Source organism: Meriones unguiculatus, chromosome 6, assembly GCF_030254825.1.
Source record: "Meriones unguiculatus strain TT.TT164.6M chromosome 6, Bangor_MerUng_6.1, whole genome shotgun sequence".
NCBI lineage: Eukaryota > Metazoa > Chordata > Mammalia > Rodentia > Muridae > Meriones > Meriones unguiculatus.
The window spans coordinates 23512255-23533358 of NC_083354.1; the positions used below are offsets into that span (position 1 = coordinate 23512255).

Here is a 21104-nt window from a genome sequence, read left to right on the forward strand (position 1 = left end):
ATGTTTGTATTGAAAGACATAACACATAAAGAAAAGCTTACTCTCTGTCCTCATAAGATTTTAAAGGGGTTCTAATACCAAAAACTTTGAGAAGTGCTAGGTTTTGAATACTAAAAATGAGAGTAGAAAAGAACATGGGATAATTAGAGCAATACTGTATTTGATTGCTTTTATGATAACTGTATTACTTCCCAACTCTCATCAGTCAGGAAATTCTGTTAAAGGGCTGAAGAGATAGCTGGCTTAAAGAAGCAGAGATCAAAATATGACTACGAGCCCTGAAAGACAGAAGTCAAATCTACAGTGATGTACTCATAGCTCCTTTGCATTGTGTCTTACTGCTTGAAGCATTATCCCCTTTTAGTGCTCTTAGTAAATACAAACAAACAATAAGATGTCTTTATCAAATTTAAATTCTCTTAAATTCATATCTCTATGTAGGACTATCTTAATGGCTCACAATACCTTAAATTATACATAAAAATTACAAATGCGGTTTAAGAGTTTTCATATTTTCAGTGGGGGATGCGGCTCAATGACAAGGCACTCCCATGGCATGTGAGAGGCCCTGGATTTGATCTCTAGCTCTGCAAAAAACCTAGTTCCAGTAGTTCTCCAAATTAGCAGCTGTAAACTTCAGAAGATTATTTTATATTTATTCCAAATAACTCATTTCAGAATAAATTGACATTTGTTGGCAGAAATAAAATTGTTTAAAATAACAAAACTGTAAAAATATAACCATAAAGTCTTATATAAATAAAATAATCAAATGGTTTTTTCAAATAACTCCCAAGAAACCCAATTTTCATATGAAATCTACTCAATTACTAGTATAAATGTACCATGGGAAGAGCTGACAAATTTCTTTGAGAGAGAGTCTTTCTCCATAGCCCTGGTTATCCTGGAATTCACTATGCTGAGTAGGCTTGCTTCCCACTCAGAGAAATGGGCCACCATGCCCAGCTTAAAGTGTCAAATTTTAAACATGAAACTTCTAACTTACTTCTCAATCGGAAGGGCATGAGGTCCAGAGATGGAATAACGATACAGAAAAGTCAGAAACTTTCTGAATGCATCAAAAAAAGGCCAATGAGAAAGAAGACAGATGCATTTGTTAGTGTGAATTGTTCTAGAACTATCAGATTTTCCATCCACGGGAGACGTTAAGCCCAATAGAAGTCTCTGTTTTTCTGTAAGGTTCTCCTCAGAGTATGGTTCATAAAACTGAATAGCAGCACCATAGACCTGTAAAGCAAGAAATACATTTAATAAATATACTTTATATCGCTTATTCAAAGCATGTCATCAGCTGAATATTTAGTGGATGCTTATGATGGGCACGTAAGGTGTCAGGGACTAGAAACACAGTGATAAAATCAATCTTGCTTAAAAAAAAAAAAAAAAAAAGCAGGGTCTTCTAGGCTGGCCTCAAACTTGCAACTTGCAATCTTCTGCTTCAGCTTCCTGAGTACTGGGTTTGCAGGTATGAGTTACCATCCCTGCTGACTGCTTTCTTGATACATTTGCCAGCTATGCAGTAATTTTCACGTATCTTTATTACCGAAAATAGGGATTTTGATTAAACTATATTTTTAAAATAAAGAGTAAAAGCAACTGAGCCTTGGTATGGTGACTCATGTCTATAATCCCAGCACTCAGGAGGCAGAGGATCTAAGTAAATTCAAGAGCAGACTGGTCTATATAAAAAAAAGATGCTGTTTCAAAGCAACAATGACAACAGCAACAAAAAAAATAAAAAAGCAGGTGTTATATCAATATTTTAATATTTTATTTGGAAATTATTTAGTAAGAAAGTGAGGTAAATTTGAACTGTGAATAATTTACTAAATTTTTCTGTACCTTGATTTTCCCATCCACCAAATGAGAATGCTGGTCTAGATGCTTTCCAAGCTCCCCTACAACTATAACTATAATTCCAGGGATGGAATGTAGCTCAGCAGTAGAGCACTCACTCACCTGGCAAGTCAACATGTGATTCCCCATAACAACAACAACAACAACAACAACAGCCTACTTTCTAAATTACTTTATATTTTATAATGTTTTTGACATTATTTAGGAGCTTTTCTATCACAGAAAATGAACCAAGGAAGGATCAATACTCAATGAAGAAAAAAGTCTTCACTAGAATTTAAAAATAAAAACAAAACCAAACATTTGGGAGGATGGAAACACTCTTCTCCTGTGTCTGGATGTAAGAAATTCAACCAAATGGGAAAACATGTTTATTATTGGTTCAATTTAGTCAAGGTTTTAGTACTGTTTCTTGCAGTAATATTGCTAGAAGCTGATGACTTGAAAATGTACAAGAAATTAGCAAACCAGTAAAATATGCCGTACCTTTTCAGCAGAGGCTCCAGTTAACACAAATGTAGAGAACACAGGAAGGGGGTATTTGCTATTTGATGGCCAGCTTTCAATAGTTGCGCCCATTGGTAAACAAAACAGGGGAACAGATTCTGGGAGTGAGAATGACTCGTAATCTTCTTGAGGATATCTGCAAATTAGACCTGTGACAGCAATGAGAAATACTAGGTCATCGTCTCTTGAATGTAAAGTAAATATTTTAAATGGCAATAAAGTGCTTTCTTATTTCACACATCTAGAAGGTAAAAAAAAAAAAGTTGCGTATATGTTCATCACATAATTCTGAATGTGTCAGTCAGATTTATATAGATGTTAACCTTCAAGGATTATAACTATTAAATTGTTCAACATTTATCAAACTTCATCTACAAAGGCTAGGTTAAAAGTAGTAAGAAACACACCCCTAAAACTTCACCTTACGCTATACACCTTAAAGCATATATTTAAAATTTTCAGTATGGTTTTCTGCATTATCTACTTTATCATTTTTAATAACTATTTCTCAAGGACCTTTTTACACATTATACATACATTTATATATATATATAAGAGATTATATATATAATCTCTTATAGGAATCTAAGCGTAAATTCTTAGACAAGTGAAAGGAAACCCACAAGAGAGTGAACACAGATTTACAATAGCATTAGAACACTGTCACCTCAAACTCAGAGATATCCCAACTTATATTTAGATAGAAGTTTCAAGCAATCCAGTGTTTCATGTTAATCTATTCATAAAAATGGAACAAGTATGTTCCACTGAACATGGCCTAGAAACAGAGCTTTATACTGAATATTGTGAGGTTAGAAATAGAAAACTTGGTGGTGGGGCATGCCTTTAATCCCATCACTTGGGAGGCAGAGGCAGGTAGATCTCTGAGTTTGAGGCCAGCCTGGTCTACAGATTAAGTTCCAGTATAACCAGGGATTTGCAGGGAAACCCTGACTTGAAAAAACAAAACAAAGGGAGCAGGATGGGGAGAGGGAGGAAGGGAAGAGGAGGGACAGGGGGAAGGAACAAGCGGGAGAGGGAGGGAGGAAAAGGGAGGAGGAAAAGGGAGATGAAGAGGGAGAGAAACAGAAAACAGGTTTCATGACTGTGAACTCCTTAAAGTCAGGCAGAAAGCATCACCATAAAAACAAAAGGATAAACTGGGAATCTGAATATCTGGCTCTACTGCCAATATCTCTGATTCTTAACAAATAGGGCTCAGATTCTAGTCATCTGTAAGGTGAAATGGACTAGATAAACTAAGGTTCTCTCTCTAATCCCATGCCAGCCAGCCAGTGAGGTCCCCTGAGGATGCACAGTTAACTGTGTTCTAGTCTCTCAGATCATGATGCAACAGCGTAGTTGTAAAGCAAGAAGAGAAATACTGGTGACTTGTGGGCTCTGGAAGGTCAAAAGGAGAAAAGAGTCAAGGACTCTTAATTTTAAAAGGTTGAATCTGCTTTCTTATAAATGAGATCAATGTATTTGACATTTTGAGGTCTCTTAAAATTGTAAACTTCAACTATGCATTATAAAATTATAATTAGTTTTAGTATTATCTATTAAGTATAATTATTAAATTGGACTAAATTAATATAAATATTAAACATTTTTCCATACTTTGCACTGGTTTAAAATTAAAAAGAACTGGCAGGTAGTCAAGTTGTAACTTAAACCTAAGGCTTAAAAAAAAAAAAAGCCACCTTCTTTTCAAAGTGATCTTTCATGTATAATCCAAAAGACTTGAAGAAAAACTGAAACTCAAGAGACAGGAGTCCTGACACTAACACATCCTACCATGGCATACGTCCTAGTTCAGGCAGGTTTTGTCTTTAACCTTATGGAGCCCACAATATATTTCTATATCAAATATTTACTCCCCAAATGATACTTACCTGCTTTATAAGATATAGTGTTGGTCTTTGCCACTGATTTTTTATAGCATAAGTACACTGCAGATCCCCACTGAAGAGAAGAAGAAACAGTATTCAATTTTAAAGGCAGTAACTTGATAAAAAACAGTCTCTGTGAGCTCTCCAATATGTATTATTTTGCTAGCATTTTATCAGAGTCATTGCTTACTTTTCTTCCAGAAGATTTGACAATTCCCCTTTTCACAAAAGCATGAAAAATTGACCCTTTAAAAGAAAAGTAAGTCACAAAAAATTAAGACTTTATTCTAAGCCCCAAGCTTGGGAAGAAGCATCAATGACCATTCTTGGTTGAAAAGTAAGAAAATAATCACTTAACATTATTCCTATCATCTTTTTTTTTAAGAAAATGTAAGACAAATTTAACAACTAGACACAATTTTTTAAAAAGCTCTCCTCTAAATATTAAAGCCATAAAAAGGATTAAGTAGTAATTAAAGGAGTAATTAATAATATATGACATTTATACACCATTTGCTATTGTTGTAGGTATTGTCAAAAGTTCTTTCTAATACTAATTCATTTATTCTTCAAAAATGCCTATGTAGTATTAAAAAAAAAGCACCATTTTATCCCCAATCTATTAATGAGGAAACTGAGGCACAAATAGTGAAGGAATTTGCCCATTATACACACGTGAGATTCAAACCCAAGCAGGTTGGCTACAGTCTATGCTGACCACACTGTTAACAATGCCTCTTTATTCTTTGAAGAAGAGAATACACACTCTGTGGCAATAGAGAGACTACTGTCTCATCAGGGAAAAAAAAAAAAAAAAAAAGAAACACATTCTGGTTTTAATTTCAATGGCTTTAGCTAGAACACCTTGATTAGTTAGTGAGGCTTAGAAACAGTTCTAATGACAATGTCAATTACCTTCAATCTAAGACAAATACATAAATACATCTACAAAATACAACTTGCAAATAAGAAAATACCAAGTATCTGTATGTGTCGCTAAAATACCAGGTCAAATCTGAAATGTTGTATGCTAGATCCCATGTTCATGAAAGAGTTCAAAAACATTCTTTGTCCTAACTATTACTATATACAGCCTTTTAAAAGTATTTGTGAATGAATGTGATGGCTTGTGCTTGTAATCTCAGCACGTGGGAGAGTGAAACAAGAGGATCTATAGAGAGAATATCTTACGTATTGTATGAGTGCATTGCATTGCCTGTCAATTAAAAAAGCCTCTGGCCTACAGGAAAGGGTAGAATAGAAGGTAGGCCATCTGGCAGGCAGAAAGGATCCCAGGGTAGAATCAGGCATGAGGGAGTCATCAGGGACACGAGGAGGACAGACATACCCGAGCGGAGGTGACCAGCCACGGCAGAATGTAGACTGGTGTGGCTTATATTAAGCTATAAGCTAACCAGGGAATGAGCCTGGATGTATAGTCTAGGTATTTGGTAAATATATTTTGAGCCTCATGAGCCATTATTCCGGAGCTTGAGACTGGGAGAAAAATACCCTACTACAAGGATCGTCTTGTAGGCTAATTTGAGGTTAATTTGGCTACTACCGAGTGAGGTCTAAGTAGTAGTGAGCTACAGAATAATACCCTGTCTTACCCCTGGACTTGGACCTACCCTCCCCCAATTCTATTTGCTACCATGATTTTCTTCTGCTGCTATAATCTCTTCAACAACCACATAATATTGCTAAAGTATAATAATGTACAAAGACATTTTCTATATAGTATAGCAAAAAAATGCCCATCTAATTAGGGGTGACATATCTATAGGTAAATTCTTTCAGGATAGAGGTAGATATTGTCGGTAACCACTTGTCAAATTGTTTCTTACAGAGATGGCTCAGGATGACTTTGCATTAACCATCAAAGGGATCCACTGATATTGCAATTAAATAACCTAACATCTGTAAAGTGCTTGTTTACATGCGCTGAGAAATTAAAGTTGAAAATTGGTAATTAAAACTTCAAATCTTAACGAAGTTATATATTGACAGGAATATAAATTAGTTAATGTGTTCTTATAATATAAATTAGTTAATGTGTTCTCAAGATACAGATCTTGAGAGTGAACATATGCTTTGATCCAGGGATTTTAGGCCACACAACTGGGCATCAGCAGGGTAGCACAATGCTTGGTTCTGCACGTTTATAGCCTGGGTGTGAGTCTTGCTACTGAAGGTGTTGGTATGAGGGAAGAACCACTTTTCTTATTCTCAAATTTTCTTCTCTGGAAAATGGGGGTAAAATACCTACTGAGGTCATTGGCAGGAGTGAAGAAACACTTAGAATACCATACAGCAATAGGTACTCAGTAAACACAACTTATGTAAAATTATTTATACCAACAGCTTGCTTCTAATACTAAAAACCAGAATTTCAATGTCTTATAGTAGAAGACAGAACAAATTACATCAAATCCATCCAATGCAGCAATCTTCATTTAAAATTGTTATACTCCCTAGACTTCCTTCATCCACACATTCACTTTCACAGTTCACTTGCCTGTGGTCAATTTGGTTATATTGATTCCCCCCTCTAACTCCCCCAGATCTCCCTTAACTTCCAAATTCATGTCCTCTTATTTGTCTTTTTTTTTTTTTTAAACCATCTCCAGTCAGTGCTCCCTCTATGTGCCAGGGCATCACCTGGACCATGGGCAACCTACCGGTGGCCACACCTTCAAAGAACATTTACTCTTAGGGCTGGAGAGATGATTCAGCAATTAGGAGCACTGGTTGTTGTTCTTCTAAAGGACCCAGATTCAACTCCCAGCATCTACATGGCAGCTCCCAACTATCTGTAATTCTAGTCTCAGGGGATTCAATGCCCTCTTCTGGCCTCCATAGGAACCAGGCACATACACTTGGTACACAGACATACATGCAGTTAAAACAACCATAAACAGTAAATAAAACCAAAAAGTTACTCTCATTCCCCCAGCAGCCATCAACTGCTAAAAGATCTTCAACTAGAGATGGGGCCTCATCAGCACCTCTCCCCAACAATTCAGAAGTTTTAACCTGCATGACATTTGTGATGGTGGCTTGCACTATCCTGTTCCACCCTGCCTAGGATATGAATCCTCCCTTTGTCCAGAATATACTTGCAGTATTTGCTCTCTGCCCATTACTCACCCAGCAGCAACAGCAGTGCCTGTGTTTGAGAAGCCCTCACCATACTTAACAAAGGCTCCAACATATCAGAGCAGTGATGTTGGCTATTGTTACACTGTTTTGTTGTATTTCATTACTAGTTACTGCTGCTAATCTCTTACCATGCTTTATGCATAAGTTAAATTTTATTACAAATACATATAGGAAAAAACATAGTAGCTATAGGGTTAGGTGTTATTCAAGAATCCAGAGCAAGGGTCAGAGAGATGGCTCAGCAGTTAAGAGCATGAACTTCTCTTGCAGAGACCTAAGTTCCTAGCAATTACATCAGGCAGCTCACAAGCCTGTAATTCCAGCTCCAAAGGATCCAAAGCTCCTGACCTTTGTGAACACTCACACTCATGTGAACATACCCAAACACAGACACATACACATAATTAAAACTAAAATCTTTTTAAAAATCATGAGCATCACTGGAAGTCTTGGAATGTGTTTTCCATATGTGCAGGAAGAAGCTGTATACATTAAAAGCTGTTCAATCTCCACAATCACAAAAAAAATGCTAAAAATCATATAGTTAACTCAAAAGACATTCATTGACAACAATCAAAGTTGGCAAGGAATAGGACTAAAAAAGGGGCATTCATATAGACTAGAGCTATAAATCATCACCATGTTTCAAAGCAATCTGTCAACACCTTTCAAACCTTGGTATACTGATAGACCAATTCTATTTCCTTTTTTCTTAAGTTATTTATTTATTTACTTATGTATTTATTTATTTATTTGTGTTGAGGACTTGCTTACACACACACATATATACTATATGTGGTCCATATGCATGCCTTAGAGGTCAGAAGAGGGTATCAGATGATCCTGGAATTACCGTTACAGATTGTTGAGAGACATTATGTGGGTATTAAGCACCAAACCTGGTTCCCCGCATTTTTTTAAGCCACCAATTCTATTTTCAATTATTTATTCTTTCAGCACCATTTTAACAAACATTCAGTAAAAGGCACATGGTTGATCAAAGATTCACTGCTTAGCTAAATATGATCTAAAATATAAAATTTTTTAATATGAAAAACTAGAACTAACTTATACTTATTGCCCTCTATTTGTAGTTTCTGGAATAGTTTGTAAGTATTAAAAGAAAGTAGAAAGTTATATGAACAAAGATGAGTAGTAAAAAAAAAAAAAACACTTGTTTTGAATAGAAATCACACACTCACAAATTAATTAATAAATTGTTTTATCACATTATTTATTAATTAATAAATTAATATTTATTGATCTATTAATTTATTAATCGACAAATTAAATATTATTAATTGAATGAATTAATAAATGGGACCAGGAGTTGTGCCACACACTTTTAATCCCCAGCACATGGGAGGCAGAGACAGGTAATCTCTATGAGTTCAGGCCAGTCTACATAGTGAGACTTGTCTCAAAAAAATACATAAGTAAATGTAAATTGTTAAAGATTATTATGGCTTAGATCAGGCTTATGACACTGAAGTGGTTAAGAGGTTATCAAGTTCAAGGTATGTTTTGAAGTTAAAGTCAACAGAGTTTATAGGATAACATAATAAGTAAAAAAGAAAGGTTCATATTTCTCCAAGGCTTGTTAGTCTGAGTAAGTTTTAAGAATAAAAATTCCACATTTTAGACAAGTAAGACTGTGGCAATAAGATCTGATTTCAGTATAGATCATGTTAAAGCTGAGATACTCTATTAGGTAAGATAACAAGAGACAATAAATTAGAGGGGACTAGTCAGACACAGAAATTTAGAAGTCACCCACACATTGTATTAAAATAATTAGATTAAAAGAGGAGGGAAGGTTGGTTGTGAAGGTCTAAGCACTGAGGACTGATCTCAAGGCACTCCACTGTACAGGAAGCTGGGAGACAGAGGGAACAACTGGTGAGAAAAGAGAAGAATCAAGTACATCAAGGACAGTGCGCCACCTCTTCTTGCTACTGTAGATGGGAAAAATTGCCATCGAAAACAAAACTTTAAAAATTGAGATAAGGAACTGATCACTGGACTCAGTAACAAGAAAAATCTTGTGATGAAGCTATAAAAAACTTAACTGGAGCTGGGTGGTGGTGGCACAGCCTTTAATCCCAGCACTCAGAAGGCAGAGATATGCGCACTTCTGTCTAGCATGGTCTACAGAGTGAGTTACAGGATAGCCAGGGCTACATAGAGAAAACCTGTCTAGAAAAACAAAAACAAACCCAAAACAAAACAACAACAAAAAAACCCCTTAATCAGAAAGAGGCAGAGTGAGGGATGGGGTGAGATATATTCAACCCTTTTTTTTTGCAGGAGATAGGATTGTGACAAGGTCTCAAGTAGCTCACAGTGGCTTTGGACTTGCTATGTGGCCAAGGACGACCTTGAATTTCGGACCCTCCTGCGTCAGTTCCCGAGTGCTGTAATTACAGGCATGCTCCACCACACGCAGTTTATGCAGCGCAGGGGAGGGGCACAGGGTAGGGGCGCAGGGCCTCATGCGTGCCAGGTCAGCACTCTACCAACGCAGCTCCCTCCACCCCCGCACCCACCACATACCCAGCTCTTGAAAAGTTTTGCTATAAAGAATGGTAATATGGAACCAAAACCTTTTCTAATGATGGTGATCCTGTAACAAGTTTTGCACACATCTAACAATAAAACCGATGGTGAACAAAGCAGTAGGGAAGACTACCAAAGCCACGTCCTTTAGAGCTGTGTATGTACGGAATCCGCATACAATAACGGGTGCCCGGAGGCAGCCATGGTGATAATTTACTGATTTTGTAGCGATATGGAAAGGTTATTTAAGGTAAAAGGAAGATGGGGAGAGGGAAAGAGAAGAAGAGGACAAATCTTCTACATTTTTTGTGACAGTACAACTAAAGCACTTTTGGAAACAATAAAATACTCAAGATCCTTACAAAACACATTTTTCAGATCTGTTACACTATTTTGTTTTCGAGAAAAGTTTTACAACTATGCATTTCTCACTGGTGAGTGGCTGACTGTTTAGTGCTAGAGACTTGGCTTACCATACTATTGTTGAGATTCTTGTCGACCTTGCAGAATGTGTGCGGTGGACTTTCTCCTTTACTCGGAATAATAATGCATATGTCTGTGACAGCCAGCGTATTCTGAGTCCTGTTTTCAGAGGCTCTTCGGTAAGTGATGTAGATCCTTTGTGATGAGGTACTGCCGCTAATATTGGCAGGTCGTCCGTAGGGAGTGCTCTGAATAATCTCACAGCCCTGTTTTAATCTTTCTTTCCAGTCATATAATACCCTAAAACACAAATTTTTAAAAGTAAATACACAAAGTTCCCCCAAGCTTGAAAGGTGACACTCTCAAGTATCATGGACTCATCCTAAAGGGCAGGAGAGTATAAATTGTGTGTATTGATAAACACCAGTGCCTCCATGCTCAGGAAGAAGAGGCAGGATGATCAGCCTTGGCTATATGACACGTTTAAAGCCATGGCTATCTGAGATCCTGTCACATCCCCGTCATCTGCAAAAAAGAGCTGGGTGTATCCTGTCCCACTCTTCACTTGGACTCTTGCCAGTTATGGTTTGTTTTTTTTTACTAAATCCTATACCTGATCTTAAGACTAAATTGCACAGTCTTATAGGTAACTGTTTCCCTATTTAAACTTTAAATATAAGAAAAATTCATATAAAGCTTTGTGCTTATTAATATAAAAGAGAGGCAGTAATTAAATGTAAGGACACTTAATGTTCAGGATTCCACTTAATTAATATATTTACTCACTGATCTTCTATAAAATCAAGCATTATATGGGAAATGTAACCTGTATTTTAGTTAAAGTTACACACTCAGAGAGTACCTTCTTGTATACTTTTACTCTAATACTTCCAATAAACATTTCTAAATACAAAGGAGTTAAAAACAAATTATTTCTGTATCCATTCCTCTGTTGAAGTAAGGGGAGCAGGGGCTGCCTCTATCATGAACTCAGTTGACTGTTCTCTGATCACTCATCCCTGATGATGCAGCCTTGCCAGGCCACAGAAGAGGATCCAAGCAGTCCTGATAAGACTTAAGCTATGGGCAGATGGCAATAGTGGAGAACTCCCCTTGCAGTGGACTAGGGGAAGGGAATGAGGAGAGGAGGGAGAGAGGGACTAGGGGAGTTGGGGGAGGGGGCTTCAATTGGGATATATAATGAATAAATTGTGAAGAAAAAATTAAAAAAAAACAAATTATTTAAAATGCTACTGCTAAGCATTAGGTAGCATTTACCCTCCCAGAGCCTTATACTACAGAGTTATAAAATCAAAACCTGGGCCAGTGATATGGCTTGGTGGGCAAAGACACTTGTCTCAAAGCTTGACAACGTGAGTTAGATCCTGCAACCTACACAGTGGAACATGAACGTGCACACACAGAAAGAGAGAGAGAGAGAGAGAGAGAGAGAGAGGACAGAGAACAGAAACAGAGACAGACAGAAAGGCAGAGATACAAATTAAATAAATAAAATAACGAATGAGGTGAATTTCCTGGCTTCAAAAGAGATGAGTGGGAGATCACAAAGAATCAGAGAGAGGACTAGAGAGCACTGGCTGCTCCTTCAGAGGACCCAGGTTCAATTCCAAGCACCCACATGGTGGCTCACGTTCATACATAACCCATTCCAGGGGATCTAATGCCCTCTTCTGACCTCCCCGGCCACAAGGTACACATGTGGCACACAGATACACAAAACATGTATACACATAAAACGTGTATACACATAAAATCAGTTTCTGGGTTTTTTGTTTTTGTTTTGTTTTTTTCTAGACATGGTTTCTCTGTGTAGTTCTGGCTGTCCTAGAACTCGCTCTGTAGACCAGGCTGGCCTCAAACTCACAGAGATCTGCCTGCCTCTCTGCCTCCTGAGTGCTGGGATTAAAGGAATGTGCCACCACTGTCTGGCAAATTTTTTAAATAGAGAAAATGTTTGTAAGTCATATACCTAATGAAGGACTGAATTAAGAATTTGTAAAGAACTCTCAATTAAAAAAAAATTTCAGTTAAAAAGAGTAAAAGGGTAAAAGAGCTAAACACATACTTCTCAAATAATACTTGCTAGTAAGCACGAGAAAATGTTTAGTTTCATCAGCAAACACAAGAATGTAAATTAAAATCATGAGAGTCCACTTCATACTCACTAGGACAAATATAATCAAATAGCAACATGAACTATAATGCCGACTTTGAAGAAATCAGACCCCCACACCCTGTTGGTGGGAACATGAAATGCTTGTGAAGTTGCTTTGAAAAATATTCTGGAAGTTCCTCAAAAGGTTAAATACAGAATTATATGATCCAGCAATTCCACTCCTAAGTATATATATATATACAAACAACAAAACATGTCTACATAAAAACATGTACATGAATAATCATAAAAACATGATTAATAATAGCCTCAAAAATAAATATCCATCAACTGGTGACACAATAAATTATTGTGCAGCCATATATTGGAATACTATTTGGTCATATAAATGAATAAAGTACCAGTACATACTACAACATGGATGAACCTTAAAAACATGTTACGTGAAAGAGGCTAATCACATGAGGTATATACAGTACAACTCCATTTGCTGAAATGTCTTAAATAGTCAAATTTATAGAGCAAAGAAGAAAACTGTGATTGCCTAGGGCTGCAATGGTTAGGAAACTGGACAGCACACACTAATGATAACAGGATTTCTTTCTGACATGATAAAAGTATTCTAAAATATGTTGTGGTGATAGTTGTACGCCTCTTACTATACTGAATTATATGCTTCAAATGGCTAAGACTGCACGGTATATAATTATATCTCAATACGGTTGTTATAAATAGAAAAGAACTCCCAAATCCAATATAGCAGGCCTCTAATTTACTCCAAGATACATGGTTAAGCATCCATCTATAATTTTGTATGTGTGTCTGTAGTTTCATCCATTTAAGAGGTTGAAGCAGGAGTTTGAGAATATAAAGCCTGGGCAAAATAAAGCCTTAACTGAAATTTCTTTTTTTCCATTTAAAATTTGTGATGTGGATAATACATTGATTTTATGGTACCCTCTGCAAATCTATTTATTTTCTCCCTCGTATTTAACAGCAAGGTGAGCACTGGGACTCGCAGCACAGAGACCAAATGAATACAATACAATAGAATTCTGGGTATGCATTGCTTTATTTTTAATTCTCCTCTCATCTCTCTTTTTCATGGATGGCAGGGGCAGAACAGGTTCTCACGATGTAGCCCAGGCTGGCCTCAAACATAACAATCTTCCTGCCCTAGCCTGCCAAGTGCTAGGATTACAAGGCATATATACTACACCAAGGCAAATGTGCTTGTTTCAAACGCTAGCATGCTGCTATTAATGAACAAACAGTTAACTTCAAAATCTACAAGGCATACAATTTGAAAGGTGACAGTAATGCATTAAAAAAAAAATACTTACCCCAGATCTGTAAGTGGAGGTTTATCTCTCCCTCTTTTATAACAAAGGTAAATCTGGGGCCCTACAAGACTTCCATTATTGAGATCTGCAGATAATCCAGTTGGGGTAAGGTCAATACACACGTAGTCCCGAGGCACCTCCTCCCCAAGGGATTTGATGATAACAGAAACATCTGTGATGGGTTCTTTTGGTTTAGCCACTTTGTGACAGGCATCATTAAAATGAATTTCTTCTTCAAGAGGCTTTGAAACGTCGGTTAAGCCTGCTACTACGAAGTAGTCAGCCACACGAGGCCCCTTGTCTTCAATCATCTTCCATTACAAAGTTTACACCTAAACAAAAAGTGAAAGATCTTATTTTGTATTCTGCCATGTCAAAAGTACAAACTACAAAGAATGCAAGTCCTGTTCACACTAGTATGTAAGTGAAAAACATGGCTTTTTATTATAAAACTAATGCAGGACTTTCCAATTTTGGTATCCTGGAAACCTAGATAATTGAAGTACATAACAAAAGAACAAAAACAAACAAACAAACAAACAAAAAAACAACCCAGCCCTTTAAATATAAGATGAACCTTAAAAATACAGTAAAAATTCCCATAGTATCAAAACAGCAAGGAAACCAACACCAGAATTCAATCTATAAGCTAACACTGAGTCAGAAAAGCTGCTATCTCCTCAATAATCAAGGAGTTGTGTTTTAAAAGGCAGTACAAGGACAGAAACACAGCTTATGAAGCAAATCAGATTGGGAACTGGAATGGAGACACAAATGACTATACTATTCCTTAAAGAGCAGATTTAAAAACCTATCAATTGGACTTGGGTTGTAGCTCAGTGGCAGGGCATGTGTGTGCCTCTAGATTCAACCCCAAGCACTGAAACTAAACACTTCCTTATCCACTGACACTGGGACAAAATGAAGTCTGCTTCAATGCAACCCTGGTTTGTGCTGCAGAAGACTCTGGAGCTTGGACTTAAGTAATTTTAAAGGTTCCAGCTCCAGCTGAGAAACATACCCTGAGACTAGTGATGTCCCTGATGGAGCAAATGCAAACCAGCTGTTTCCACAGACAAGGCCATCTGAAGATGAGCTCCATTCTAATGTACAAAAACATAAAAGGAAAAACCTATTTCAGCAGATACAACAAACAAGAACTCAAATAAAAGGAGAGCACAACACTCTTATAATAAATTAAAGACAAATATGTACATTCTTTATAAGCCTTTATGTTTCTAGCATTGTCATTACTTGCAAACCACTGTTACATGGGGAGAGGGGGAGTTCTATTTCAAGCAACAATTTAGCATATGTCTCACATCAGTCTGATTATAATAAAGACAAAGAAAAGGATTCCAAGGACAAACAAATTAGGCATGCATATGACATAGCTACTTTTTCACAGTTACCATATATATAACATATGGGGCACACAGATGACTAAAGCATGTATTTTATACAGACAGAAAGGGAAATACTACAGTTGTAGTCATTTGCTTAAACCCAGGATTTCCAAAAGTGTCCTTGAGCAATAAACCCTATTTTACCATCTAACAACTAGAAAATGCTACCTGTTCTAGAAAATGCTAGTTCAAAGTAAACAGCCTTCCCTGAGGGAATTTATGTCACACATCAGAGTAAAACCTCTACACTGGGCTGAGGAGTCGGCTCTGTGGTAAGTACCTGCATGATGACCCCATGCAGATCCCCAGCACCCATGTTTAAGAGCTGGGAGTGCTTGAAGTGGGGGAATAGAAATAGCAGACCCCGATATACCCAGGTGAGTGGCAGGCTCAGTGAAAAAGCCTTCGTCAAAACGTATAAGGTGTAGACTAATAGAGGAAGACATTGGATGCTGACCTCTACCCGCCATGTAAATGCACACATGTGAATGTATAGACGCTTACAGACACACAAACCAGCACACACACAAACACTTCCTGTTGTTTTGCTTGTTTGTTTGATTTTTGTTTTTGTACGGTTGATAGGGAATTATCCTAGGGCCCTCTTCATGGCAGGGAAGCGGTCTACCTTCAGCCTCAGAAAGTAGATTTCTTTACATTAAGTTTTGGAAACTGGAGATCATAAAAAGCATGCATTTAATCCAAAGAGTCTCTAGATAATAACTTTAATACAAGCATTGAAATCTTATTATTTTGAAGTAATAAAATTGTGTCATTAATCAAAAATTATTTGGTAATTCATCTTTTTTCAAAATGGTATAAGTAACCTTAGGAATTTACTCATGAGATAGAAGGTCTAGGATCCGGCCAGATGACACAGAGGGGAAAGGTGCTTGGTGCCAAGCCCAACAGCATCAGTTCACTCCCAGGGACGCACAGGCTGGAGGGAGAGAGCTGACTCCCACAAACTGTCCTCTGATTTCCATATACACGACATAGTATACTTGCACTCACATATGTATACGTTTTGTCCCCACATATGTACAGATACATACAAATAAATAAAATGTAAAACATAATGAAGATGAAACGCTTATACACCTCTTAAAACTTTATATACCTTGGAGAAGAATATGAGGTGAAGGTGATCAAAATATGCTTTATGAAATTCTAAAAAAACAATAAAAATATTGTGTTTAAGTTGTATGTCTGCTAAGCTAGTATTTCACTTATTTTTAAAATGATTTAAAGTGTAAGATAGCACTTTTGGAGGTTTTCATTTCTCAGGTTCTCACTATGTAGCTCTAGCTATCCTGAAACTTACTATACAGACCAGGCTGCCCTCACCCTTGTAGAGATCCACCTGCCTCTGCCTCAAAAGTGCTGGGATTAAAGAGATACATCACTATGAAAAGCACTGCTACTTTTTCATATAAGATATATTTGTACCTCGGTAAAAATCCAAGACCAGGCTAAGTAGTCTAATATCCTAGAGTGCAAGGATGGAAGGCAGCACCTTGCTCATAACAAGGCGAGTACTCTACCACTTAGACAGATGTGGAATCTATGTTCTTTGAAAATAGAAAACAAACTAACAGGCATGGTGGTGCACACCTGTGGTCCCAGCACTCTGTGAGGCAGAGGAACGCAGATCTTTGTGAGTTGGAGGCCAGCCTGGTCTACAAAGCAAGTCCAGGACAGCCAAGGCTACACAGACAGACAGAAAGAAAGAAGGAAAGAGAAAGAGAGAGAGAGAGAAAATAGAAAACAAGAAGGCTGTGCACTCTATTCATAAGAAATACAAGATAACTAAATTGTGAAGCCATTACAAGAAAGGCTCTTACCCATTCAGCGACTAATGGAGATTGATTTGTTTCTCTCCCTTTCAATCTCTGGCCAATCCAGATGCTTTTTATTTCTTATCTCACTCCATCACGTCAAAGTATATAAGCATGTGCTATCCAGATTGCCTCTGAAAAAGAGGCGAGAGTGAAAATCTGAGGGAACATTATGTATACACATATATATACAGATACATCATTATATATATATATATATTTATCACTATATATATTAAAATTCTGAACACTTAAGAGTTTTGCAAAATTAGTAACTACCAATGCCAGGTACTGTGACACACATTTCTGACTGGACCCCAGTTTATAGGGGGCCAAGAATTGTGAGTTTGAGATCTGTCTAGGCTATTTAAAAAAGTATCAACTATTACTGAAAATTTCAGATATGACTGATAATCATACAATCAGACTTATATATGAAAATGGTCAGTACCACAATGGAAGAGTTGATTAAATAAACTAGAGAAATTTTCTTCTGGATTTGAACTCACAATCCTCCTGCTTCATTTTCCTGAGTGCTGAGATTTCAGACTGTGACTTTTTCTCCCCTCCAAGATACAGCTTAAAATACCTTTCAATAAATTTTGTAACATCTGTTACTTACAGTTATCATATAATGAGCATATCCCAAATTCTTAAAGTTCTGGCAAATTAAAACTTCATTGTTTAACACAGAAAAAAGCCATTTGAAACAAAACACAATGAAAAACAGAAACTACTCACACATTACTGAGGTTTCTGCTGAAAAACAATAGCTCCCAACATGTGAATTCTTCAGGCCTCAGGATTTGAGAAATACTGTATTAAAAAAAAGAAAGAATTAATTGAGGTTTAATTAATTCTGGTAAAATATTCCCCTAATGTATCTATGGATATTTAAAGATCCACTACTAATAATTTTAAGTTACCAGCTTCTTGAAAAAACACATTTTAGTCAAGAAGATATACAGACTTGAAGAGAAATAGACACAGGGAGTAAGAAAGAAAGCAAAATAAGTGGCACAAAAGTAAATGTGTGCAAAAGCAAGGGAAGGGTAATAATTTTAAAAGCTTGTTCCTAGGACACTTGTGCAGTGTCTCATTGATAAGGCAAAAATACCTACTTACGACAATTTAAAAGTAGATTCAAAAAAGTTCCATAAAAATGTTTCAATCAAGTCCAGTATTCAAAAGATTTTTCCTTTATTACAAATGTTTAAAGCTATTTTAATATAATTGACATATCAATCCTTAACAACAGATAGAACAAGGATAGGATAAAAGAACCAAAGTTGGGCTTAAAATGTTGTTCAGTGACAGAGCACTGTTCCCAATGGGGTTGAGGCAATGTTCTTTCCTCAAGGTAGGATTAGATAACCAATCCAGAAATTTTCAATAAATCTTTATCACTTAACCTGAAAAACAAATGAGTTTCACTAGGTCAAAGACTTTGCAAACAAGTTAAAGTGCAAAATCATTTGTTCATCAAGAAGGAGAAAAATCTTTCTTTCTTTCTCTTTCTTTTTTTCTTTGAGACAGGGTTTTTCTGTGTACCCTTGGCTGTCCTGGATGCACTTTGTAGACCAGGCTGGCTTCACAGAGATCTCCCTGCCTCTGCCTCCCTGAGTGCTGGGATTACAGGTGTGTGCTACCATGTCTGGTTGAAAATTGTATTTTTAGCCAATCTGGACCATTGTCTAATGACAGAGAGATAATAGCAGAAACAGCTAAGAACAAGATTTCAAATGACTCTTGGCAGGCAAAGGCGAGTGGTCTTCTCTGAGTTCAAGGTTAGCCTGGTCTACAGAATGAATCAAGGGCAGCTTGGTCTACAAAGTGATTTCTAGACCAACCAGTGCTATATAGATAGCTCTTTTCTGTAAAGAGATGGGGGAAGGGAAGATAAAGAGGAGGAGGAGGAGGAAGAAAGAATGAATGAAAGAAAGGACAAGAAAGATAAAGAAAAGAGAAGAGAAGAGAAGAGAAGACAAGACAAGACAAGACAAGACAAGACAAGACAAGACAAGACAAGACAAGACATGAAACAGAATTCCATGACTTAAGTTGGTCCTAGATGCCAGTCTCTGGTAAACAGGAGTTAAACGACCTAAAATGTTTCAGTCAAAATTTTGGTACAATGTCTAGATGGGAATATGAAAAGAATTAATTCGAAACAATGTAAATACAATCTTGTTATCTTTTACCTTGTATTATTTAATTAAAAAATTTCTACAATATATCTCAAGATAGCCTTAAATTTGCAATCCTTCTGCCTCAGCCTTCCAACACTGGCATGATAGGTGTGTGCAAACATGTTTGTCATTGTTGTTATCTTTGGATTGCTAAAACTGATCAAGTCAAATGTATGTGTTTTTACAAAGTAGGACAGTACTCTACTTCTGGCTCACTGAACAACTTCAAGCAGTAAATATGGAATGAAAACATACATATATTTTTTTCGAGTATTTCTAAATCTTACTGCTCACAGATAGCAAAGAATTAACACAATTACAGACCTGATGAAACATATTTTTAAAAACCCAGAATTAGATTATCATATACAATTTCAAGTTAAAATACTGTATGTGTGAAAAATTTGTAAAATGTTCAAATGCCTGTTAGGATCAGCTTGTTTAGCTATCATTATGAATGATGAGTGTGCTAAAACCAATTCCAAATATTCTGTGTGTGTGTGTGTGTGTGTGTGTGTGTGTGTGTGCATGCCACCTGTGCAAGTGGAGATCAAAGGACACCCTATGGGAACTGGCTCTCTCTATTATGAGTTGGTTCTCTCTATCATAGAAGTTCCACTTCTATGGTTTTTCAGGCTTGGCAGCAAGTGCTATTGCCATCGAAAGCCATCTTACCAGCCTCCCAATTTTATTTTCTGTCATTGTGAATTCTTTAGTACAGTAAGAACATTGGCTTGACCATGACTTTATGTTCCACTAAACAATACATGTATTGTTTTTCAGAAAACAAATATCATTTCCTCCAATGTTGGATTCTTAGATTAATTTATTATCACATTTCCAATATCATATATTTTCATTGGCAGAATAAACTTCTCAAAACTTTACTCTGATTCCATGAATTACATTAAATAAAACAAATATTAGAATTAACTGATCTTCCATTTAATACAGAAGTACTTGCAAAGTATTCTTCTGCTAACGAAAGCAATACATTTCTCCTTTACTTTTCATACATGTACGAGACAATAAAAGAGGCAACTAGTTAGCTCTATTTACTAGTACATTGATGGTTTTAAAGGAAAAGCCATGCTCCGAGGTGTAAATACATGGTATTTTCTGCAGCTATATGTTAAACCACTATTTTTTTTCAGCACAGATGTCTTTAAATTGTTATTCTTTTTAACTGAATTTTTTACTTAAAACGTTTTAAGGTTTAGTTTTATAATATGTGTATGTTTGACTGCATGTATGCAGTGAGCAAGGAGGCCAGATGAGGGCACTGAATCCCCTAGAACTGAACTTACAGCCAGGTGTGGGTTGCTGTGTGGGTGCTGGGAATGGAATCTGAGTTTTCCATGAGAGTAGCCAGTGTTCTTAAGCAGAGTTTTCTCTCCACTATGCCATCTCTTCAGCCCCTGGGATTTTTACTTTTGAGATAACTGGATACACATTTGGTTGGGGGAAAAAAAAACCCTGAAATTCCTTTCACTGAGTTTCTTCCATTAGCACATCTTACACAACCATAATACAGTGTCAGAACTGGGACAGTGGCACTGATAATAACTAATTTGTCTTATTGTGTAGGTTAGCTAATACTTTGTGTGTATTTAAGTCTCTGCAGACTTAATGCACTGTGTCATGTACCTGTCACTAGTCAAGACACAAGGCACTTCAGGATAAGGAGCACATGTGTTGAGGCGCTCTCTCTCTCTCTCTCTCTCTCTCATTTTTCAGACAGGGTTTCTCTGTGTAGCCCTGTTTGTCCTGAAC

At 36.8% G+C, this 21104-nt stretch overlaps 1 protein-coding gene across 4 annotated transcripts in view; it reads right to left on the minus strand.

The window, feature by feature from the left end:
* The window catches only part of Dennd4a (DENN domain containing 4A), a 106864-nt gene that overhangs the window by 57878 nt on the left and 27882 nt on the right, over positions 1-21104 (minus strand). For 3 of the 4 annotated variants that reach the window (XM_060384893.1, XM_060384891.1, XM_060384894.1), the window contains exons 2-8: positions 17884-17958; positions 17149-17276; positions 13899-14230; positions 10469-10718; positions 4281-4350; positions 2365-2534; positions 1007-1248 (exon numbers count right to left, since the gene is read on the minus strand). In XM_060384893.1, the coding sequence (XP_060240876.1) occupies positions 1007-1248; positions 2365-2534; positions 4281-4350; positions 10469-10718; positions 13899-14209 (1043 nt within the window). In that variant the 5' untranslated portion in view covers positions 14210-14230; positions 17149-17276; positions 17884-17958. Of the gene's footprint in view, positions 1-1006; positions 1249-2364; positions 2535-4280; positions 4351-10468; positions 10719-13898; positions 14231-14919; positions 15002-17148; positions 17277-17883; positions 17959-21104 lie in introns of all 4 variants that reach the window. The other variant, XM_060384892.1, reaches the window with a different exon arrangement.